Here is a 25,802-nt window from a genome sequence, read left to right as displayed (position 1 = left end):
ATGTTAATCACTTTGAAGGAGGTTTGTACTCTCTCTCTCTCTCTCTCTCTCTCTCTCTCTCTCTTCTCTCTCTCTCTCTCTCTCTCTCTCTCTTCATAAGCCGAATTTACATCCGACTAGAGCAGTTCTTGGTAGTATTATGTTCAGTTTCTGGGAGCAATTTAAGTGCTCTGTTACTCAGTACATGTTACTGAGACGCTGTTAATCCTAATCCTTATATGTCATGTTTATGCGATTTCAGGGTTGCATAGTATGTACTACCTACAAGCTAGGTTACCAAAACTAAGCCCTGTTGTGTGAGACAAGTCTGTAAGCAGACTTCGTTCAGTAAATGATGGCAGACCTTCCTCTGGAAGCAGGGAACGGGACGGTTAAATGCTTTAAGAAACGATGAAGGAAGTTGAGAAACATGAAAGATTTATCAGACCTGTTGACTTTTGAGGCTGTAAGTCCTCTAATAAATGTAGGATTTTCCTAAGAATACTTTTCTCTACTTTGGGTCATCTGTGTATCCAAGTTTTGTTTGTAATATTTCATCGTTCAGCACTTTTCTAAATTCTGCAAAGCATCTCAGGACATCGAATCTTCCATGATTTCCTGACATATTTAACTAGTGGTTCTTAAAATACTTTTCAGCAACAAAAAGGCGCTTTTATGTTTCGCTAGTCAGTTCATGCTTAGCGCTTCAGCATTTTTATGCAAGAATTTCAAATTGTGACATTTTCGATGAGCGTGAGTTAATCACTTTTGCTGTGAATAATAAAGGCGAAATAATTTGCATGGAACTCGTGCAAGTGAGTTCCACAGAGGCGAGAAACGGTTGCTTATTATTATTATTATTATTATTATTATTATTATTATTATTATTATTATTATTATTATTATTATTATTATTATTATTATTATTATTATTAGCTTACAAAGAAAGATTCAGGTAATAAAATACTCATGTGTCAAAAAGATGAAAAATAGGACGATGCGAATAAGTAGTAATCAAAGATAAATTAACGAAGAGGCGAATAAGAACAATTTAATGAAAACAAAACCAGTGGCGCGTCTACCTTTAAAAAAGTACTGCATCCTAAATTTGTCTTCCAAACATCGACATGAGGATGACCATTCCATAGTTTTAAAGTTAGGGAAATTAAGACTTCTGGTACTAGGTACTTTGACGTCGTGGATACTGATGTTCTGCAAACCAAGTATCGCGCACAATTTCTTGGCCTAAAGGTGATAGCAATAGTTCAGTACTGAAATAAGGTTTGTGGAAGATGGCCGAACAATGTATCATCGTCGATGATTTAAGTCATAATTTAGAAGAATGAAAACCAGCATTTCAAGTGAAGATACAAATCCCGGTTGTTCTTGACACGCAGAAAAAACAATATTCCAAAAATGGTACACTAAAAATAGGACGCCTGCTGCATTCATTCCACCATCTCCCGTGAATATGAACAATACCAAGTTTCTCTAACACTCATGACCAGGAAGTACAGGGTTGTCTTTGCAAAACGAATCATAAAGTTGGAGCGTGATATGACATCGGCTTAACAATGAAGTGGGAGTTTTGTTGAGTTCAGCCTCATACTGCATTGGCTGCACCACTTACCGATCAGTTCCAAATCTCCGTTAAGGCTAGCGGCGCGAGCGAGTACCTCTGAATTATTCCTAGGATAAGTCGACAGCTTCCTGTCGTTAGCCAGTAAGGGAGGAAGAGTATAAGTATTAAATCTGTAGATGGAGGATTTCGGCTTCGTTCACAAAAAATGACATTAATTTCTTGTAATTTGATATTTGAATTTACGCTGAAATATCACTCGCTAAGGCTGAATGCTCTGTATCTTAACAACTTCCAACAGAGTCAGAATAGTTCAGGTAAAAGCGATTTGCCCTCAGAATTTCGACTGGTTTCTTTCTGATGAAACTTGACTAAAATTCTGTGATAGAAAATGATTCAATTTATCGACGGAATAGTGGCTGTCATTAATTCCAAGCGTCTTTACTGTCGTACAATCGCATTCTGTTATTTTTCAGGTGGCATGAGATTAACCATACAGGCTTTTTTCACTGCGGTATCTAGGAGTGCACTGGTTTACTGTGATGTCCGTATCTGTGGTGCAATGGTCAGAGTAGTGGTCAGTAGACTGGCAAACGTTTGTATCCTTGTGTGCTGGAGCATTTGGTGGTATGTGGTGGAACAGAAGCTTTTAATTCTGATTACAATGTTCATGTATGTAAGAACAAACATTCGCTGGCATTGTTATAGTCGAGATTTTATGTTTGGAGAAGTCCAGAGAACCTTCCAGTAAGTGTTAAGATTTTATGTTTACCAGACGTGTCCCATTATAAAGTAAAATCGATCCCTGGAATCTTTTAAGGAACACTTGCTTTTATCAGTTACGACAGGGCAAGGATGACTCAAGGACCATCTGATTGGGGGGGTGGGGTTAAAGATAATTTTGACCAACTTAGTAATATTTTGACCAAGCTGAACTACCGTAGATACAATATATATCCTATATATACAAACCAGATTTTTTATGATTATTTTTTATTTTTTGTGTAACGATATTTTCCCAGAAAGTAGTTTATAATGCAAATAAAATAAAGATTATTGTTTATTAATCTGAAAAAAATGAAAAAGGCCTATGTATGTGTTTGTGTGTGTATGTGCGTGTGTGTTATATATATCGATTCTTAATTTCTTACATAAATATGTTACATACACATTATACACACACACACTATGCAGGTGTGTATTTAAACAACAAATACTGTCCATTTTTTACCAACTCAAAATCAACATTGAAGGGGGGTAACCGTCCCCCTCCCCCCAGTCGGGCCATCTTGGCGCCAGGGAGTCCTCTGAAATACTTTTATTTCAACCCTGATAACTTGTTTATAATGAAATCAATTTCGTGTTCTGCGCATTGCGATCAAAAGACAATTAACTCGTTTTTTCCGATCTTCCAAATCCTGCGTCAAAATTCTCTCCGTATAATCGAGACATCGCAACTATCTGCCGACAAATCTCTCAAATTTTGGTAATATTTACACATTACAGGGAATATTTATATCTGTGTGATATACGTGTAAGTGCACAAATACATATGATTGAAGTAAATGAATGTGTAGACGTACGCACACAAATTTGTACACATCAGCACGTATGTACATTCATTTGTGTATGCCATGGATCAGTGTATTTGCACATATATATATACACATATGAAAGTTACACAACTAGAACATTTGATTTCTTTATTTCTAAAATGATTTAGTCTGTCCTATCTTCTCAAGCTTATATGATATTGTCCTCCATTAGATTGTTAGACAACTTTATCTTTTGATTATGTCATGTGACAGTGATCTAAAAGGCCTTTAATTAACCTGAAGAGCTTTCTTAACCTTTGTTTTCTTTTGATGTCACCCCATACTGTGTTGAGATTGAAACATCCAAACTACTGTACACCCGAGTCATCTTCCTGGAGTCATTTTACCCTCTACTTAATTGGTTAGGACCTGCTTCACCTTTATTTTTCCTGGCTTTGCATCGATGGTTAGCTGTGTGTGCAGGTGTCTCAGAAATCCCTCTCAAGATGTCAGTTATTTTCTTGATGTGCAGGTGTGACCCCTCTCCAAAACCCTACTGGCCCCCGTCACTCAAACTTGCATGCCTTCAGTGGAATGACATTTGTTTTCCCTTTTTCTTTCACGTCACTTTTTATTTCTTCGTCTTTGCTTTCCTACAGCATGGTTTGTTGTGCTTGCCTTTGTTTGTTTTCTTTTGTGAATGACCGGCAGGAGTAGATGGAACGCTTTTGTACAGCACGAAGCATTATTACTCTCTCTCTCTCTCTCTCTCTCTCTCTCTCTCTCTCTCTCTCTCTCTCTCTCTCTCTCTCTCTCCTTAGGTATTCTGCTAATATCTTTTAAACTTTTTCTCTCATCTATTAAAATTCCACAACCTTTGAATTCTCTCCTACAGTATTCATGATCTTCGAATGTGCGTAAGATAACCCAAACCCAATAGTTGTAAGCAATTAAGTAAGCAAAAATTTAAATAACAAGACCGAGTCCATCTAACATGAATGCATGTGCCAAATACATATCACATATTATATGACATGTTTGACATATTATATTTAAAGTTTAGAATAATTTTTGTTCTTCTTTTTTATACCAATTACATTTATAAAGGAAACCGAAAAGCTGCTTTAGCATATGGATGTGTGAAATTCACATTTCTGTTTTATACTCTCAGTGGAAGAGTTTGGTTAATCGTGACCAAGCTCTAATCTCAAGAGAACTGCGTAAAAATAAACTAATAGTAAACAAGAAAATTAAATAGTGTGCATGTTATGATATTCGACACGTAATCTTTAATTAATTATCACAGCTAAAGATTCCATCAAAAGACATGAGCAGCCTATTTTTAATAAATGGTCTGGTTACTTATTATTTATCACCTTTGCCAAGTATTTTGTGGCATTAAGCATGTCCTTTCGTTCTCCTTGAAGTTCTGTATTGCATATTATTTATTTCTTGACTTCAGTGCATCCGTACCCTTTGTTCATGCCACCACCAATGAACACTTTCGTTGCATGTCACCAAGCACAGTTACAAATATGTCATTGTCATTATGGAATATGATTCCAAATTACTTTTCCGTCTGGAAGCATCTCTAGACATGCGGTCATGCTTAAACAGAATCTTGCACCGTCATATTTCTGCTGAGAGCGAGTGACCCCCGAGGTTCTCTTGGGTTTCGACTCGCGAGCAAAGATATGGTGATTGTGATTCAACTTTACGTGATATATAGCTCGTTTATTTAGATGAAGAATCATGTTTTATTTTTAAAAAAATGTTTATTATATATTGATCATGTTTGGCTAGACAAAAAGTGTGTCAATTATACCTTAGTCATGTTTGGGTTACAAAATACTCAAATATGCTCTAACTTAATCATGTTGTGGCTAAATGCTACTTGAGTCTACTGATACTAAATAATGTTTTGCTTAGAGAAAACTGAAGTCTGAATAGTAACTTAGACAAAACAAAAATGTCGCCAATAACTTAGTTCTCTTTGTTACAGGAGATTCAAGTCTGCTAGAACTAAGCTATGTTTTGGTCAGAGAAAGCTTATTCCTACTATGCAAGACGAGTTTTTATTTAGACAAAACCTACATCCTCTATTACTCAGTAATGATTTGTTTAAACAAAATTGTGTCTTCTATATTTAGGTATGGTTTGGCCTGAGGAGACTGAAGTCTATTTCAACTTAACCAAGTTTTAGTTAGACAAAGAAAACCAAGTTTTAGTTAGACAAAAATAATGTTTATCTGAACTCTTTGTTTTGGTTAGAGAGAAATCAAATCTGCTATAATTTAGTCATGTTTTGGTTAGGCAAAATTTTTTAACTATAGCTTAATCATGTGTAGGCTTGATAAAATTTCATTTTCTATAACTCAGTGATGTTTTGTAAGACAAAAATTAAGTCTGCTATGAATCAGATATGAATTGGTTAAGGAAAATTTATATCCCCTACAACTTAGTCATGTTTTGGTTATGGAAAAACCTTATACCTACAATTACAATAGCTAAGTAGTATTTTATTGAGTGAAGCATTATATATTCTATAATCTAGTAATGTTCAGGTCAGACAAAACTTTTGTCTTTTGGATAAATAAAACTCAAGTTTTCTATGTATTAATATACTTTAGTTAGACAAAATGACGTCTTCTCAAAACTTGTCTTTTATAGTTATGTTTTTGTCAGTAAAGGTTAGAAAACATACATCTACTATAATTTAGTGATTATTTGATGAGATGAAATTTTTATCTTCTATAATTTATTCGTATTTTATTTAGTTTGGTTTTATCATAATAGTAGGCAGTATTGGTAATATTATAACTCTGTTAAATATTACTTTCTTCAACTGGATACTTTCATTTGTGATGACAATCATTCATACTAAATTTTAGCTCTGTCCTTTACTCATGTTCAAAACCAGCAACTGTTCTTTCGCCTTCTCATGGCCCTATATTCTCTCTCTCTCTCTCTCTCTCTCTCTCTCCCCTATTGTAGCTGTCCATATATCTTTCACGCCTCATTAGTCTAATGAATTCCTCACATATAAAAGCTCTTAAAAGGATAGAGGTGATCATCATATCCGTGTGTGTGTACATGTGTGTGTGTGTGCGTGTGTGTTTGTGACTGATACTCCTTCAGATGAAGCCGTGCCTGAAACTGTGGGGGCCGTCGGAACCGTGGAACCAGGACCCCTTGATGTCCACTTGCCTCTGAATCACATGAGGAATATCTACGTGGCCTTTGCTACTCTGGCCTCGGCACTTCTTATTTTCGCTTTGGTGGTAAGACAGTGTACCCTCATTGTCCTTTTGTGTCAACCTTGAATCTTACTCTGATGACTTGTTTGGCCTCATTCTAACTCTTGAAATAAACTCTTGGATAAATGTTTATAGAATCCCGACTTGTGTATTCCTGATTCTTGATTCATTAGTGTAACGAGAGACAGTTCTACGTTTATGATTATCATTATAATTAGCTCGTGAATTTTTATATAAGCGGAAAACTTCCGATTGTTTTCGGTGGGTCTGTGTATCTAAATTAGATGCTAAATGTTGAAAATAAAAAAAAATATACTAGAATTCATAAACAAAGACTTCACAAAACAAAAGAGACTGCACTCTCGAATAATTTTTCACCAAAAGAGTGTCATTCGTTTTATTATTATAATTATTCATTTTATTTCCAAAAGGTCGGAGTCTGTCACTGCAGAGTGAATAGGACTTATCGAAAGTGTTTCGTAAAGTTGCCGAGGCCGAGTAAAGTCCTACCCTCTGTGAGGAGACCACGTCCCACCTCTTTGTTTGACAAATCAAGGTGGGTTGCGTCCTATTCATTCAAAAGAGTTTAAGTTCTTTCAGGTTTTATTATTTCTGTCTCAGTAACCAAATCCATATTACTCATACAAGTATGTTGTGACGCTTATTTATAACGAAAAAATCAGTTACTCCATTTATTTTCTTTTTTGGAATCTGTCCATTTTTAATTATACCTACACTCATATCCTCTGTCTTGAGTCTGTTATCATATCAGTTAAGCCATTCATCTTATTATAAGTAATGCCTATTTCTTTGTTTCTTAGCTAACAATCAGTTTTAATTTAGCCTAAATGATACCTATTTTCCTCTCTTCACAGGTGGGAGAGATCGGGCTCTTTGCGCCTGGAGACTGACCCTGATGGGGCTGCCATGCCCATGACCTGCTCCAATTCTGATTCTGACGCTGTCTATTACAACGTTGATGTCTGTGACAACCAAGAACTTCCTTTAATTAAGTAATGGCTACTGCTGAGCTCATCCTGCTGATCTCAAGCGAAGATTTGTTCCTCGAAAAAGGGTACCAAAATTCGTGGTGCCAATTCTGGATCTTGAGACCCTCCCTCATATGGTTACACACGGTTGTTCTGTACTGTACTGTACTGTATTGCACTGTAATGCACTTAATTGTGAGACTGTTTGGAAACTAATCCTAAGATTCTTTTATATGGCGGCCCACAGGACTTGATCAGCGCATTCAGAGCGAGGGAGAGTCAGAACAAAGTGTGACCTTTGCCTAACATCTAGAAGGACAAACAAAAGCAAGGAAACCAACAGCAGTAACAGCAACAGTAGCAACAAGTCTTTTGCATGAGACATGGGATGTGCCTGCTTTAAACAAAATAATAATAATGATAATAATAATGGTATGTGAAACACTGGTGTTTCTTTCCACTCTGGTTTATTTTTATTCTTGAGAAACATTCATAGCATAAATACCATAAATGTATTTTGTCTTACTGTCACATAAGTCTTCTCTCTACAGGATAACAGACAGTGTAGCGTGGTAGGAAAAATGTCCATTAAATATGTGTGTATTGTATATATTTGCTGAAAGTTTATCCTCCTTCTTACATTGATGTTTGAAGAACAAAAACTTTTAAAAAAAATTGTTGCTCGTCGACTACTGTGAAGATTGAACACCATTTGTAAAAATAATTTTTTCTCTTTCCCATTAGCACACTCACTCCTCTTCAAGTAGAAAAACACTTTTTGAGAAATAATATATGCCTCAAGATAAGCAGTAGTTACTCCAAGGGCCAAAAATTTTTCTACTGTCAAAACTTTCCTTTAATAATGCATTGCCCTTCCCATCCCCAACCCCCTTTCGTCCCCACAAAAGGTGAATAAATTCATCTTTTATGATATGTAAGAGATACCAAGTACTGTCATAGATGTATTTTGAAAGAATAGTACAATTAATTTGAGACTTCATTTCAAACCCATATTCAGAAATGTAACAACTTTGTTGTCACATATTAATTACTATGTATTGTACATTGTTGTTGCATTTGGCAGTTCTTGTTACGAAGTGATATGATACAATTATCAACTGCCAATAACTTTCAACACTTGACACAAATTCTAGTTTTGTCTACACCTGTAGTTTTGCATTGCCTCCTATGGTGAGGTGAGGTAGTGCTTCTAGCATTCGAAAGCCAACCTATGGAATAGATTCGTAGCTGAATGAAGGACATGCAACTGTCTATGCATATCCTTTACAAAGTTTAAAGCCTATGTATTTTTTTATTTCTTCTTTATTTTTTTTGTACGCAGGACATCCCATGATTTCTACAGCTCTCCTTTCTTCCATTCATTGTTGATAAAATGCAAAAAGTTGTCTCACGAGCAGCAGCTTTCTGGTATCTTGTAGCACTTTGTCGCCAAGATTTACTTCAAGCAGCCAATTAGTTTTTCTCCTGCTGATACAAAATTCACATCACTTATGCCTGTGAAGGTGTTGTTACACAAGAACAAACTTCAGCACCTTCAATTTTCCCAAAGATGTTGGCCAGTTGGATGAAAATCTAGAGGCAAGATGCTAAAAGATATCAGAAAAAAAATGTCCTGAAAAGTCTCTCCAAATGACTGATCGGGAAATATGGAACTCATGTAAATTCAGAGCAGTGCTCAAGAAACCCCATTCTCAAATCACATGTGCTCTGTTAAGAATTATTGGTCCAACTTAAAATGCTGGTTATTCCTGCAATCTTTATTTATTTTGTCTAGTATCCTTTATGACTTACTTTTATTCCAGAATTTTAAATAAATAAGTGGAAACCAATCTCTTAGTATACATTAGGTGGTCAGTCACTCATGTGAGTCTCATATCCCAGCCGGTGAATTTTGGTTGTCTATGAACTATTTTCGTAAAACCAAGCAAGCTGAAGACTAAAAAGAATGAAAACTCTTATCGTTTGTCCTCTGTTCATGTTGTTTTTGCAAAATATGTTTTTAAAAGACATATGTAGTATAGCTAAGGGGATATTTCTTACGTTCTGTTATTAAACGTCTTAAGCAAAGATTAAAGCAATTGATTTGCCCTTAACGGTTTCTCTTTTGCTGATCTTTTCCTTTATGATTCATATTAATAATATTCCACGTATCCTCCATTTATCTGTTTTCATTTTTGAAGGATATGCCTAGAAATACGTTCATGATAGTGCCAATATGTACATATGAATTTGGTTAACATTTGATGCTTCTGTAACAGAACTTAACAAAAAAAAAAAAAAGAAAAACGAAAAAAAGATATCTTACGATACATAGAATATCAGCTGCAGATCCTCCTTTTAAATCTCTTATAGATTTAGTCAGCACCAACGCAAGGTTTATGAAATAATGTTTTATTTTCTCTCTGTGTTCTTTCAATCACTGCACGTTTTTTCCTTCATTTTCCCGAAGATAGTCACAAGGAAAACTAATAATGGTGATTTTTTAGCTTTAGTGATCTGCATATGTAGAGAAATGTGAGGGCTCTTCTCTTTCATCCCTTCTGGGCGTTAATTCTTTCCAATTCTTTCTGAGTCGTCTCTACATCTCTTTTGTTGTCTTTTTACATAGGCATGGTGATCGATTATATCTTGGCTTGCAGTTTCCCTCTTGTTTTCTTCAGCGTTTGGTTTCCTCTTCTCCTTGACGCCGTTTCCAATGCAGTATTTAAGGGAAAATACTTTGTAGAAATTTAAACTGGTGATAAAACCAGAAGAGTACTTAGAACAATGCTTGTAATCATTAAGAATCAAATTTTATCATTTAAGGCTGAGAAGGAAATAAGTTTTTTCTATAAGAATTATCTAATCGTCACATTGCAGGTAGACCCAATGCTGCCAAAGAGAATATTTTACTGGATATTCGTCCTCGTAGTTTCGAAAGCCCATGCCGCGTTCCTTTCGGAGTTTTTCCAGCTACTTGCTATTTCCCTTTGTCGATTCGATAAATTTAATGAATAACCTTCTGTAAAAAGTCCATAGTTTGGTATAAAAAAAATCCTAAGGAAAAATACAAAATCACCCTTATGACAAGACGTAAGGCATCTGTGAGTTGGACATATGTATTACTCTATGGAAGCATTTGTGTCCTTAACATTTAAAAAATTTTTATAGTCCTATGTGGCCACAACAAATTTCAGTGTGCATTTTTATCGCAGAGGAAATGTTTTCTTGGTAAACTCAAGAATTATTATTTAAGCAGAAAGAAAAAAAGTACAGATAAAATAGATGTTGTACATAAGTGTTTTGAATAAAAAGTTTTCCCCTACCCAAGGTTTCATGTTATATACCAGTTTGATACATCAAGCTTTGGAAGTATTTTATCCTGATTTGTTTGTTTGTTTGTTTTTCCTCTTTTTCTCGCCATGACTTCTTTATCATTTAATAAGAAAAATTCAGTATCAAACCTGACACATTGCTAGGGTCTATTATTGTATTCTTTTGCTGCTGTTATTAAAGTTATTGTTGCCACTGATTGTTACTTTTACTTCACCTTCAACTACGGGATCAGGCTTTGGTAAGAGCGTGGTTGTTGTTTGCCCATCATAACATAAGGAAGAAGGATGTTATTGTTGGGTGTTATTCCAGCTTGCTCGGAAGAGTGGCGTTGCTCGAAAAGCCAGTGTTTTCTATACAACTGACGAAATCGAAACAGCGCAAGTTCGTTCTTGTATGGCATCTCCTTAACAAACAAGCGAGACTTCAATTATACGACAAGAATGGCGTATCCAGCAACGGACGTTCGACAGGAGAGGTGGGGCAAATGGTCAGGACTGGTCTGTATAATGAGGCAGTGTAGGAGTCTGGAGAAGAGCTGAAATATAAGATTTTTAAGGATTCATAATTTCCTGTCGCGTATTACACGAATTTTAAAAGGCCATTATAGCATACTTATATAACATGGTGGCTAACCTTAAGTAGCCTATATTGGTTGCTAAATGTGTTTAGTGAATACTATTCGGATTCTTTACGATAATGCGTTGTTGCTATTACATTTCTTCACGATGAGGCAGTGTTTCTTGCATTTTTGTTCAATGTATTTTCAAAGATCATTCGCGTGACTGAAAACATGTAATGAAATAGCATTGTTACTCTCAAAGAGAAATTTAGACCATTTTCGTATAATATGTCACTTCATTTGGTCATAGCATAGATAAAAAAAATTCTTTGATATAACTGTACAGTTACTATGTAAAGCTTCGCCGCCGAATTCACACACAACGCTCGTTACCTTGCGGTCACATGTTTCTGTGTCACTAGGTTCCCGACTGCATGTCATACCAAAAGCGGGTCAAATCTCGGCCTGCTCTAGTTGCAAGAGTCAGGCCAGTGCAATGGCAGCTTAAAATAAAACTACAAAGGAAATGCGCAAATGTGTGCTGCACAAGCCATAAACTCTTAGATTCTTTTTTGATCAAATGTCACCGAGAAAGGATTCGGATCTCAGCATTAACGTGGCAGTGAGAAAATTCAACCCAAGATTTTCCTTATAAATTATTTTTTTCTAAAACTCTCTCAATGTGCGTGTTTTCTTCAGCTTTCTAACGACGAGGAGATCGAAAGTTTGAAGACAACCCAGACTTCCACATGTTTGTTACGATGCTGATGTAGCCTACAGGATGAGAGAAGTAGATATGGAGGGCGGCCGTTCTCCGCCACATCCTGAGTCCGTATTCTGAAATTTTTCAAAGTTAGTCGTTGTATATGCCAGCATATTCTTGCAGTCACGGGTCCGAGAGATAAAATAAAATAAATATATAGATAAAAATAATGAAAATTTTAGCAGGAGTACCTGGATAAATTACTCAATTTATTTTTCGTAAGTAATTATCTACCGTATACTTATAAGTATTTCAAAATAGTAAAAGTGTATCATTGAATAGGATGCATTTTTAGGGTGCTGTGACGGACAGCTGGCCAGATTATCTAGGCTGTATGTATTCTTCGTTGGAAGCTAAAGAGAAAATGGTTTACTCCATGATGTGCGGTCAGGTTGAATTCACAAGATGCATATAAAGAAGCTGTGCTGTGGCTCTTGTGTGTGGGCCAGTTGACTGACTGCAATGGATTGGATTCGAATGGCTCAGCAGAAGCAGAGCCGCTTACCTACAAACATTTAGTGATTTGATTTTACTGAGACAGATCTGTTACAGTTGCAGTACACTCTTCGTATTTTAATTGTTTCTCAGCTAATTGTTTAAATCAGTTGAAAAAATAGGCATTAAAACAGTACTCATTTCTATTCAGGTTGAAAGCAACTGGACTAAACATGTCAACGTGGACTTTATGCTATATTGAAAAAACATAGCATGGAAAAGAAAGATGCAAATATTCCCCGTTGTACAGTATATATTTTGAAATAATGTGGATATTTTACCTCGATAATGAAAGGTTACTTGCAAATTTCACCAAAAGACCATTTGTGCTTCTCCGTGCAAATTATTATATTAATTTTTATTATGGAGGCTATTTTCCACATTTAACAATTGTATAATTTGCCACTAACCTTCTTCTTGGGGATTAGAACCGTAGACAACAGTATTAGTAGATTCATGCTAAGGCCATTCCGATAAAGTGAGTTAGTACCATGGTGTCGCAACGTGAAACACTAGATCTCGAAGCAGCTGGAAGGGAAGCCGGTTAAATGTAACAGTTATTTCCAGGCGATAATGGCAACAGTGTGGGAATCATGTCAATAATCGTGGCACATTGGTGAATTTGAAGACTTTTCGTTCGAAGAATACTACGGTAGGAGTTTTTTTTTTTCTTTTTAATGTTACTTGACAGGGTTACTGTTTAGTTTGGTGACTAATTCTTCGGTAACTTCACGGTCCTTGGCTTTGCGTGAGCAAACAATAATTGACTAAAGCATATTGCCTAAGTAAAATCGGAATTCAGGTTGAATTGGAGGAGAATGTTGCAGCTTACGTTCTAAGTCAGACTTTCAATTGCTGTTAAAACATTTCAGTTATAAAGTTTATAAAAGCTTTATATGTGAATTTATTATTTGTGTTCGTTACCACTTTGCTGAATTTGTTGGAGTAAAGCACATCGAAGATAACTCAGTCAACGGTAATGCTGGTACGTTTCTTTTGATGAATTTATCATAGGCTCTAGAACTGTCTAGCCAAAGTTAGGCTAGTCAAAATTTCATTTAAGGGAAATTATATTTTGTAACTTGCCAATAATTGACCTTTCTGATATTTGATGTTTTTTTGAACGATTGTTATATTAGACTCCGTCGAGAAGTCTCCAATTCCAATTCACTTTACATCCCGTCGGAAATACGTACGTTTTTGGTTATCCCCTCCCCTCTCTCTTCTCAGTTGAGGGAAAAGCTTTATTTAAGAACCTAATTCATGGTACATAGGCTTTGCTACCTTTAATGGGACACTTGTTTTATGCAAGATAGCCTAGGCTAGGTGTGTGTGGGAAAGAAATTAAGATTTTTTAGTGACGGCAGAACATAGTCCTTGGTAAAGCAGTGCATACCAGTAAAAATAGTTAGTACTACAGAGGTTGCCCACACATCATCCTGTTAGGCTATGCATACCACATGGGGGCAGGGGAAACAAAGAATCTTTGGCCAGGTCAGCGCATGGGGCCCTATGTCATGTCAGAATAAGGGAAGATTTGGTCTGGTTGCATCTGTGTTTGAAATGCCTTTGAGCTGCATTTTGAGCTTAAATAAGCCTAACTTATTGGCACTTGTACCAAAAAAAAGCTTCATTCATTATTCTCAGAACTACAAAAGTGCACAAGCATCTATAGTTGGGGAGCAGTCATAAAAGTTACTCAACGTAAACTGAATGAACATCAGATTACTTTTGAGTACGCAGCCCAGGCAGCACGAGTGTTCAACTAGTGGTGATTTTATTTTCTTTAGGTTAGTTTTGTTAAAACTAGAATTGTCAGATTGATCAGTAGTCATAGGTCTCTTCTGAATGAATAGAAGAGAGACTTATCACCAGATTTATCATATTTTGGTGGATGCATCCTAACTAAATTTATACACCTGTATTTCAAAACCTACCCTAACCTAACCTAGGGTGCTTAGGTACTACTTGACTCGGGGAGGTTTCATCCCACTCTAACTCCTACTACCTAATCTAACCTGGAGCACCATAAATTTGCTGCCTTGGCCCAATGAACCTTTCCTTGAACCATATAGAATTATATATTCTTACGTGGCACCAAAGTCATTAGATGTAAGGCATTTGGCAACAAGCTACAGTGAATTAAAAAAAAAATGGTCAAATTCATATGAAACATTTAAGATGAAATACAGGAAACTGATATCTTTATTTTTTTATTAGTTCTTTGGATGGCTAGTAAATTTTTGCCTGTTTGCTTGTCACTACTGTGTATTTCGGGAAGTTTGTCATAATTTTTTTGTCAATATCTTTCAAACCAATCAATTGTTTGGCATGGTACTTTGAAACAGTTTCTCACACCCTCCCCTAATTTTTTATAAAAAAAATTCCATGTCCAAACACAGATTTTAAAGGCACTTTATTCTTGAATTTTTTAATTTTAGGACATAGCCAAGTCTAGCCAGTCAAGATTTATGAATTCATTGATATTAACTCTCTTGGGTTACTTAAACCTCCCATCTCTCATAGCCAAGTCTAGCCAGTCAAGATTTATGAATTCATTGATATTAACTCTCTTGGGTTACTTAAAATATCTCTCTCTCTCTCTCTCTCTCTCTCTCTCTCTCTCTCTCTCTCTCTCTCTCTCTCTCTCTCTCTCTCCATGTAATGGAATGTTTTCAGGCACATATTAGCATTGCAATTTTTCAACTGAGCAGTGCAGAATGAAATGAGCTACGACCTACATGGTTTTACAGATTTTAGGGTTTTGAAATATTGTAGTTGATGAAAATGAAATGTTGGGTTAAACAAAAGGTTTATCACTTGTGTATCCAGTAACTACAGAGAAGGTTGTCTGTCTCTGTTCAGAGTGATGGCTTGCATGTTGAAATGTCCCCGTGGATGCAGAAATGCATTTGCTATATGTCTTCAAGTATACAGCCGGGAGAAAGCTGCCTAAAAATTAAGAATAAATCATACTGATAAGATATTGCTTTGATTATATTTCATGTTCATATATATAAATATCTCTCTCTCTCTCTCTCTCTCTCTCTCTCTCTCTCTCTCTCTCTCTCATGTAATGGAATGTTTTCAGGCACATATTAGCATTGCAATTTTTCAACTGAGCAGTGCAGAATGAAATGAGCTTACGACCTACATGGTTTTACAGATTTTAGGGGTTTCTGAAATATTGTAGTTGATGAAAATGAAATGTTGGGTTAAACAAAAGGTTTATCACTTGTGTATCCAGTAACTACAGAGAAGGTTGTCTCGTCTCTGTTCAGAGTGATGGCTTGCATGTTGAAATGTCCCCGTGGATGCAGAAATGCATTTGCTATATGTCTTCAAGTATACAGCCGGGAGAAAGCTGCCTAAAAATTAAGAATAAATCATACTGGATAAGATATTGCTTTCGATTATATTTCATGTTCATATATATAAGGGGATAAGGAAAAGATAAAACTGATTTATTGACATCTGTGATATTGTGTACATTGTCTCTAATGGTTATAAACTGTTCTGTGATTTTAACCCATTATTTTTTTATATATGTAGAACTGTGAATTTAGAATAAACATGAAATAACTTTTCATCACAAAATTATGCAGACAGAATAAAAACAATCACATTCATGAAGAAAGTAACATACGCTATGGGTTGTAATGATGTCTGAAAGCTGCCCCCCCCCCCTATCAAATTCAAGAGTAAAGTGCCTGAAAAAGCTGAATTTGGAAATTTAATTTATTACCAAAAATTAGGGGAGAGAGTGAAACACACTGTTGCAAAGTAATACACCAATCCATCAATTAATTTTGAAAGATGTTGGGAAAAAGTGACTCGGAACTTCCTGAAATGCAGTAGGATGTTAAATGTAATCCAAAATAACATTATCAACTACAATAATTACAATTTATAAAACACACTTTGGTGGCAGAAAAGATGGCAGAAAAAATGTAACTGTGAACACTCCAACTGTTGATACTTGAAGCACCCTGAAAAATGGGAGCCAATAAATTCAGTGATCCTGAAATTCTTTGATAGTAACACCTAATGAACAAAACATTAAAGAAAGCCCATAGTTGGATAGCAAAAATGTTTGGCTAAACATCTGATGCTTGTTAATGCACTGTAGTTGCAGACAGGAAATACAAGAGTTTTTTGGTTCCCTCTCGACAAGACTTGATGATCCAGATGAGGTACTTTTATGCCTGGTGCGAGCCATGAGGTACTGCTGCTTAAGAAGGACACAGCCACTTAGGCCAAAGGTTTAGCACCCCATCACAACATTCTTCACTTCTTTTTGCCCCCTGGACTAGAGTAGTCTGTTCCTGCAGGACACCCTGGAATGGGTTTCAGTAGAGCTACAAAAGATATCGACCCAGGACCACCTCACTTCATTCACCAAAAGGACTAAGTTCCCCACACGAGCCACTGCTTCTGCCACAGCTACTAGAACGTCGTCGCCCTTGCAGCAGCAACAGCCCTTTTGAAGTTCTAGAGGTTGTTTCCAGTCCCAACCTAGAGCCAACCTCCGAACTTCTAGATCAACAAAGAAACCCGTTAACAAGCCAGCACCTCGAAAGTGAGTCATCAGTCCTCTGTGTTCCAGTGGGAGCAAGACTTTCCCATTTCTGGACAGAATGAAAAAAGAAGACAGAATGAAAAAAGAAGAAAGTGGAGTCGTTGGTGCTGAATGTATTGAAAGAGGGGTATGCAATCCCTTTCAGGGAGAAACCACCTTAGTAACCTCTCCCATCAGCTTAACAGCCTACTCTGTAGACTCTGAGAGGTGAGAGGTTTTCGGCCCTATCTCAGGAAGTGTCAGCCCTACTAGAAAAGAAAGCCGTGGAAGTAGTCGAGGATGTAAATGCAGAGGGGTTTTACAACCGCCTCTTCGTGGTTCCCAAGTCATCGGGAGGATGGAGACCTGTCCTGGACGTCTGTGCCTCGAACCTCTTCATTCAAGCAACGACGTTCAAAATGGAGAAGAGTCAGTCGGTATAGTTGGCCATCCATCAGGGAGACTGGATGGTTACAATCGACATGCAAGGTGCTTACTTCCACGTTCCAGTTCACCACCGGATTCCAGGAAGTATCTGAGATTCGTGTTCCAGGACAGAGTTCCAGTTTCGGGCACTTTGCTTTCAGACCCTCCACGGCCCCTCAAGTTTTTACCCGGGTACTCGCTCCCCTAGCGAAATGGCTACATCGCCTGGGGATAAACATATCTCTGTACCTGGGCGATTGGCTTCTACTCTCCCCCTTGAGATCGCAGTGTACGGAGAACCTGCAGAAAACTGTGTCTCGCTCAAGATTTAGGCCTTTTAATAAACTGACTCAGTTTATTCTATATTTGGGGATAGTGATACTCCGAGTTTTTGGGCTTTTTCATCCCAACAAAGGATCCTAAATTGTCGTAGAAAAGTCCAAGACTTCATAACTCGCCCCTCCTGCTCAGCCAACGCATGGATGAGTCTCCTGGGAACCCTGTCTTCCATAGAGAAGTTTGTTGCATTAGGCAGGCTACACACAAGAGCACTGCAATTTTACCTCAAGGCCAATTGGCAAAGGAAGTTGTTCCCGAATTCGTTCATTTTTAAAATTACTCCCCAGATAAAAGAGGACCTTTGGTGGTGGCTGGTGAAAGTCGGATTTGCAACAGGAAGGGCTCCAAACGAACCCCGACCTAACATTATACTCAGACACTTCGGATCTGGGTTGGAGAGCCCTTCTCAACGATATGGAGGTTTCAGGAACATGGTCTCCTACCTGAACGAAACCTCCACATCAATGTAAAGGAAGTAAAAGCGATTCATCTTGCACTTCAGCATTTTGCAACGCCAACCTTCAACAAGACAGTAGCGGTCCATTTGGACAGCATGACCGCCCTGGCTTATATCAAGAATCAAGAAGGGACTCGTTCTTTTACACTCTACAAAGCAACAAAAGATTTTCTTCTTTGGGCAAGGAGCAAAGAGACCCAATTAGTGACCCGCTCCATTCAGGGGAGGATGAACTTCCTTGCCGATGAATTGAGTCGTGGCAAACAAGTTCTACCGACGCAGTGGACACTCAATCCACAGGTGTGCACTGACCTGAGGAAGCTGTGGGGAAAGCTGTCAATAGACCTGTTTGCAACATCAATACCCATCATCTTCCACTGTATTGTTCCCTGGCTCTGGATCCACAAGCATGGGCAACAGATACCATGCTGCAGGACTGGTCGACCCTCGACCTTTACACCTTCCCTTCCTTCACCATGGTGAGGGAAGTTGAAAAAGCTCAACACACAACAACATGTCAGTGACCTTAGTTGCTCCCTTTTGGCCACACAAGGAGTGGTTCCCCGATCTGCTAGGCCTTTTGGCGGACTTCCCAAGACTACTTGCGCAGAAGAGAAATCTTCTCAAACAGCTGCACTTTCTCCGATTCCATCAAGGGTTATCCACTCTCACTCTGACAGGCTTCAGACTGTCAGGGAGCTCGTCAGAGCAAAAGGATTTTCAAGGAAGGCTGCGGAAGTTATTGCTAAGTGTAGGCGACTATCTTCTTTTGCGGTCTACCAAGCCAAGTGGGCAGTTTTTCTGAAGTGGTGCTGGGAGCGAAATATCTCTTCTCAAATGTCTGTAGCCCAAATTGCAGATGTTCTGTTACATCTTAGAACTGCGAAAGGACTTGCAGCATCTACCATCAAGGGTTACAGAGGGATGCTGAGTTCAGTATTTAAACATAGAGAAGTAGACCTGTCTTTAAACCAAGACATCAGCGATTTAATAAAACATTTTAATACTAGTAAGCAAGCAAAACCCTTGGGAGTCACTTGGAACTTGGACATGGTCGTTAAATGGCTGTCAGGACTGCCGTTTGAACCTTTGGATTCATCGTCACTTTGGAATCTGACGAAGAAGACCTTATTTTTTATAGCACTGGCCACAGCCAAGATAGCCAGTGAGCTTCATGCCATCGATAAAAGGGTAGGGTTTCTCACAAGGCAATGCTGTTTACTCACTGAAATTGGATTTTTTGGCCAAGAATGAGGACCCGACTAACCCTTGGCCTAACTCCTTTTCAGTCGAGAGCCTGTCTGAAGTACTGTATTCTGTCCATCCGATCAATAGAAAGTCCTCTGTCCTGTAAGAGCCTTGGCAGTATACCTTGAAAGAACCAAAAACCTTAGAGGCTCGGCTTCGAATCTTTGGTGTTCTGTGAAAGACCCCTTAGCCCAAGAATGCATTATCATTCTTTTTAAGATCTGTGATTTCAGAAGCACATTCGGGAGTTAAAGATGATATACTGCCCTTATGTGTTAAGGCTCATGAAATAAAAGCCATGGTGACGTCTTTGGCTTTCAGACGTAATCTGTCTCTTCAATTTTGCAAGCAACATTTTGGAGGTGCAAGTCAGTGTTTGCCATGTTCTACTTATGGGATATTGAAACGATGTACAAAAAATTCAGTACTTTAGGTCCGTTCTTCGCAGCTGGTATGGTATTGGGGGATGAAGGATAGGAGGAACGCCTTTTTTCCCCCTATCCACTCTCCTTGAATAAGGATACTGTAGTTGCACTTCTTGGGAAGTCTGGTGAACAGTGAGTCGTGAGTGTCACCAATCTGTATTTTATGGTTTTGGTTAAAATTTCAAGGTGTAGGTTAATTTTATCTGGTCTTTGTTGTTCTGTTGTAATGTGCCTAGGGCAAGGGCATATCCACGTATCATTTATGTGACCCTTTTGGATTGTAAGCTTTGGCAACCTGCGATTAACCACCTACATTGCAAAGCACTTGCTCAAGTGGAGGTGACCTTGGCTCTACTGCCACGCTGCTACAGATCGAGGGAGCTACGACCAGAGGCTGTACCCATCTGCCGTTGCTCCCTCACCAGGTAAGGTGGTTACAACAGGCATTTTAAGGTGCTAGCTAACTTTCTATTCCAAATTCTTCTCCATGTCAGAGTTTTTTTTGGGTAGTATATGTCCATTCATCCCACCTCCAATCAATGTGGGATTCAGCTATGTAATTATTTGCTAAGTTACTTGTATAAAAATGACATTTTTATAATAGTTTTATATATACTTACCAAATAATGACATGATCAGAGCCCTCCTCCTCCCCTCTCATGGACATAGAGCATAAACGAATTGAGCTCTTTAGCTACATTGTACCTATTCTTCCCTGAAAGTGGGTGGGGCAGTATACCTACACCCAGAACAAAAGAGCGCTAACATGAATTTCGAATTTTGAGCTGCCTCGTAAAGTAAAAACTAAAGCTATTTAATTATTTGGTAAGTATATATAAAACTTTTTATTATGTCATTTTGCAGTAGCTGTTAACACTATTGTAGAGACAGTTTCCTCTACTGTTACAAGCTCTTTGTTGATGACTTTCCAATCTACTGCACTAATTTGAATGCCACATCAGCTTGTGAATGCCATCAGTAAATGAGCTACTGTAGTGTGCTCTGTCTTAAATTTTCAACGTCAAAGACTTTTTGCCCATGACTTACTAGGTATAGACATGTAAGGTATAGACATATAGTAGTGAACTTTCAAAGGTACAATTTTACCTTATGACTGATATGATTATGAAATTTAGGTCTTGAAGACCAAGCGTAGGAACCCATCAGGATTATTCAGCACCGTAATGAAGGTGAAATATATAAATTAATGATATGATTGATAATGAATAGGTGATTGACAATGAATAGGTGAATGATGACATACTACGGTGTAGTAAAATTCAGTGTTAAGATATGAATGTAAAAAAGGAGTATATATTAGATAGAACCAACAAAAATTAATTATACATTAAACTTTTATATTCAAAATATTTACTTATTATAAGAATAAATATGACTAAAATCTTTATCAAGTATACTGAAATCATATCTCATTAAAATAACCAAATTCTTTCAGATAACTCATAAGGTTATCTACCCTAACGTCATCATTTAAAATTTCTAAAGTAGTCTTCCCAGGCGATTAAATTTAGGACTGCACCAGCATGTGCTCAATGGATAGTTGACCACCACAGTGAGCACAAACGGGGGCACTGGCTCCCTCTAAAATATAGTGATGGGTGAAGCTGGTATGGCCGGCCAATCCTAAGCTGTGTTAGGATGATCTCCAATCATCTGTTACGATTAAAACCTGAACTCCAAAAATCGATGCTTTTTCTAATGTTTTTGTACTGCCATTTTGTATGAATATTGTCTGATGACTGGATGCATATCCAAGTGTGGTACCTTATTAGTTAAGATATAACATCTTGGAGCATCCTTTGCTCTGCTATCAGCCAGTTTGTTCCCTTCTAGACCAGTGTGCCCAGGAATCCAACGAAACTTTACTGATCTGTGACAAACAGAAAGATAAAAAAGCCATTCCTGAGCCTTTTGAATTAAAGGATGGGTAGGGTTAAACTTCTTTAGGGCTTCTAAAACACTCCGTGAGTCACTATATATATTACTTTGTATTTAAATTTATCAGATGCAAGGTTTAAAGCATCAACTGTGGCTGTTGCTTCAGCAGTGAATATGGATGAGGAGTCTGGTAACACTTTAATATGATTCCCCCTCACACACCACTGCACATCCTACTCCATCTTCCGATTTTGATCTGTCGGTATAGATTTTCCTGTCATTTATATACCTCTCATCATGCTCCAAAAACTTGTTTCTGACTTCTTCTGGATGATCTTTCTTCTTTGTCTCCTTAATGCAGACATCTATTGCTGGAATAAACCAGGGAGGGATAGCGGGATGTTTAACTAGTGGGACCTCTAGTGATTTTATACTTTCATCCTCCAGTTCACCCAGCTGTCTGATTTGAAATGGTATTGAAGCTCTAGATCCAGAGAGACTTGAGTCACACTTTTTAGATCCCAAAAGAAGGATCCTCCTTTGAGCTTTTCAGCTGCATGGTGTGTCTCAGACCTAGCTCATTGTCTCCTTAAGTCTGGTGGCTGATGGAAGTCTACATAAATGCTGTCAGTGGGTGAAGTTCTAAAAGCTCTAATGCAGTTCCTTAGCCTGATGTTATGCACAGCATCCAATTAAGTTTAGTCTTTGAAGCAGATGAGTATACTTGGCAGCCATAGTCTTAGATAAAACATGCTGCATTACAAAGCCTTGACAACGATTTCTCATCAGCACCCCAATTAAAATTAGATACTACTTTTAAAATATTAAGTGATCTCTTCACTTTTAACTGATCAATATAATTACTGCAAGTGAGCTTTTCATCAAAGACCATTCCTAAAAATTTTGCTAAAGTAGAGCAAGGTAAAATAATTCCATTTAAGGTAAGAGTTGGAACGGTTTCCTCACTTCGGGCATCTGCAGAACTGAACAGTGACAGTTTTAGATTCGGAAAATCGAAACCCTTGCTCATTAGCCCACTTGCTTACTTTATCGATGGCTAGTAGATGCTGCATCATATCCTGTGCAGTACAGAGCCAAATCATCTACAAATAAAGAGCCTTTTACGAGTGATGATATCTTTTCTAATACTCCATTAATGGCAATAGCAAAGAGGGTGACACTAAGGACACTACCCTGAGGAACTCCCTCTTCTTGTAAGAAAGATCGTGATACATGATTGTCAACTCTTACCTTTATATATCTTTCTGATAAAAACTAATTTATACATCAGATAATTTTTCCTTTAATGCCCATCTAATACAACTTTTTTGTAATACCATAACGCCATGTGGTATCATATACCTTTTCCAAATCAAAGATAACTCCTATTGTTTGGCTGTGTTTAGCAAAACCTTGTATTTGGTTTGAGAGCCTGAGCATGGGATCTAAAGTAGATCTAGTTTTTCCTAAAGCCAAACTGGAATGGAGAAAGCAATTTATTTTTCTAAGTGCCATACCAGTCTGGTGTTAGTCATGTTGTCCATCAGCTTACAAAAACAACTGGTGAGAGCTATTGATCTGTAGCTGCTGGGTAAAGCAGGATTCTTGTTTGGCATCTTCATAGGGAGGATTAATGATAATTTCCAGCTGTTAGGAATAATACCAGTTTCCCATATTTCATTTATATAAAAATTTCTTTTGACTTTTCTGGTAGATGTTTCAGGATTTCATAGAGTATTTTATCTTCACCAGGGACTGATGGTTTGGTATTCTGCAAGGCATCTTTTGAGTTCCTGCAGTGTAAATTTTGCATTATATGGTTCAACATTTTCACTTAAATCAAGAGAAATCTAGGCATTTCTAATGTCTTGGAATTCTACAGAATAATTCTCACTACTTGACATTCTCAAGAAATGTTCTTCTAATTTTTCTGCGACCCTCTCTGGTTGGGTGATTAAGTCACCATTTATCTTAAGGGTAGGCAGAAGTTCAGGGACAAACTTGCCATAGTTTTTTAATTTTCTTCCAACCAAATAATTTTGGATGGTGTTTTTGAGGTAATGTCGTTAATATAGTACATCTATGACTCTCTTTTTGCTTTTTTAAAATTTATTTTGTTTGGCCACAGCAGGTTGGTAAATAACTTTGGCTTGGGCTGTACCACTCCTCTTATACTTTTTGTAGCATTTTCTAGTGATCTTTCTCATACTACTGCAAGTTTTGTTCCACCAAGGAACTGCTGGTCTAGAGGGCTTCCCTTTTGTTGTTGGAATAGAGGCAATTGCACTGTTGATGGTGGTGTCATTGAAGTAATTATATGCCTCTGAGATGGATGGAAATGATTTTACATTCTTGTCCATGAGAACAGGCTAATTATTTGCCTCTGAGATGACTGGAAATTATTTTACATTCTTGTCCATGAAAACAGACTCGCCAAATTCCTTCCAGTCTGCTTCATCTATACCTTCTTATGAAAAGGTAGAGAAATTTGTAGGCATGATATTTAACTATCACATGGTTTGATGACATAGATTGACTGAAATTAACGGTTAAGAAATCTCAAGTACTTGTAAAGTTGTATCTGCGCTGTTAATTAGGGGGGAAATATCAAGTTATTACTGAGGCTGCACAGTTCACTGAACAGGTCCCAGCTTTACTATGGCCATCAAAGAGATTCTTCTGCACATAAAGCTCAAGCATGGGCCTTCTAATACACTGCAGTGGATTTAGAACTTTGCTTGTTGAGAATTACTACTAGATTTACCTAGGTACAGGTAGTTGTTTATAATTAAATCTGCCTCCCTCCCTGAGTAACCTTACTTTTGATACTCTTATAAGTAACTGGTGATGGGTTTAATGGTCCAAGAACATCCTAAGACTTTTCAAATTATATTAAATGAACAAGTTGGTGACTTCTAGAGAGGCAAACAATGCAGGAAGTTAACCATCCTCAAATCCCACTTTGAATCATATTTGAAATTTCCATGTGTCCAAAATCATTCTAAAAATAGACTATTATGGTAGATGGGCTTAAATCTTAAATTCTTTTGACCATGATGCTGTTCATAATTGTGGAGTTCTATACATAGCCTAATGGTTCAAAGCCAGAAGATGGTATTGATGTGCTCTAATTTTTAAAGGTGAATCGTATGTAGCCAAGTTGCCTGATGTGCCTCTCAAGTTGATAGCATTAGTTTCAAGCTTTAACTGGTTCTGAATAATAAAGGAAAGTGCATGATCATATAATGTGACTTGGAGGACAGATTCTCTGAGCAGTTGAATATTTTCCATACCTTAGTCCAAAAAACTCCAGAGCATCACATACACCTACTCTGATAAGAAAAAATAAATTGCATTACAGATTTTAAGGGAAGGGCTAGAAAAGTGGTTTTCCCCCTCCTTGCCAATGATAGATAATTGAAGGATACAAAAGCATTAGGGATATTGGCCCATGGTCTGCAAAATTTAATTGCAACTGAAAGCAAGTTGCTTTCACTCGACTACGGTAGTAGTGTGCCAGTGTTGCGCTCGGTGTGATAGTTGTTGGTTGAACATGCCCTGGTGTTCTGCTCCTTCTTTTATATGCAGTACAAGAAAACGTTTGATTTTGTCTATACAGTATGCCCTACTCAACTAGTTAGTTTCTAGCCTAGAAGAGTCACCTGCTGGTTTAAACAATGGCCACCAAGGGAAAAAAAAAAATGAAGTATTCCATTTAATTATTAACAGTTCCATGCTTAATTAAATCTGCAAGTCCCTAACCAACAAAACATGATGGTTAACTGGATACAATCTTTGATTGTAAAATGCATAACCCTCAAAGATAAAACTTTTCAGTGTCAGTTAGATGCCATTATTGAAGTACCAAACTGCCTTTATTGTTTAACCAGTACCACTGGTATTCATCCTAAGAAAAAAAATAATAATTTTTAACAGAAAATAATGTACTTAACTTCTG

At 37.4% G+C, this 25,802-nt stretch overlaps 1 protein-coding gene and 1 long non-coding RNA gene across 4 annotated transcripts in view; both read left to right on the top strand.

Moving 5' to 3' along the window:
* LOC136829532 (uncharacterized) overlaps positions 1–9,492 on the top strand; it is an 821,233-nt gene extending 811,741 nt beyond the window's left edge. For all 3 annotated transcript variants that reach the window (XM_067088366.1, XM_067088365.1, XM_067088364.1), the window contains 3 exons: positions 6,232–6,374; positions 6,782–6,906; positions 7,226–9,492. In XM_067088366.1, coding sequence (XP_066944467.1) covers positions 6,232–6,374; positions 6,782–6,906; positions 7,226–7,367 — 410 coding nt within the window. In that variant the 3' untranslated portion in view covers positions 7,368–9,492. The remainder of the gene's footprint in view (positions 1–6,231; positions 6,375–6,781; positions 6,907–7,225) is intronic.
* A 3,258-nt stretch (positions 9,493–12,750) lies between these two features.
* The window catches only part of LOC136829531 (uncharacterized), a 68,150-nt gene continuing 55,098 nt past the window's right edge, over positions 12,751–25,802 (top strand). The window contains exon 1 of the long non-coding RNA XR_010850416.1: positions 12,751–13,144. This is a non-coding gene — a long non-coding RNA (uncharacterized lncRNA). The remainder of the gene's footprint in view (positions 13,145–25,802) is intronic.

The sequence above is a fragment of the Macrobrachium rosenbergii genome, chromosome 44 (genome assembly GCF_040412425.1).
Source record: "Macrobrachium rosenbergii isolate ZJJX-2024 chromosome 44, ASM4041242v1, whole genome shotgun sequence".
Lineage (NCBI taxonomy): Eukaryota > Metazoa > Arthropoda > Malacostraca > Decapoda > Palaemonidae > Macrobrachium > Macrobrachium rosenbergii.
This window is presented reverse-complemented; position numbering and strand designations above follow the sequence as displayed.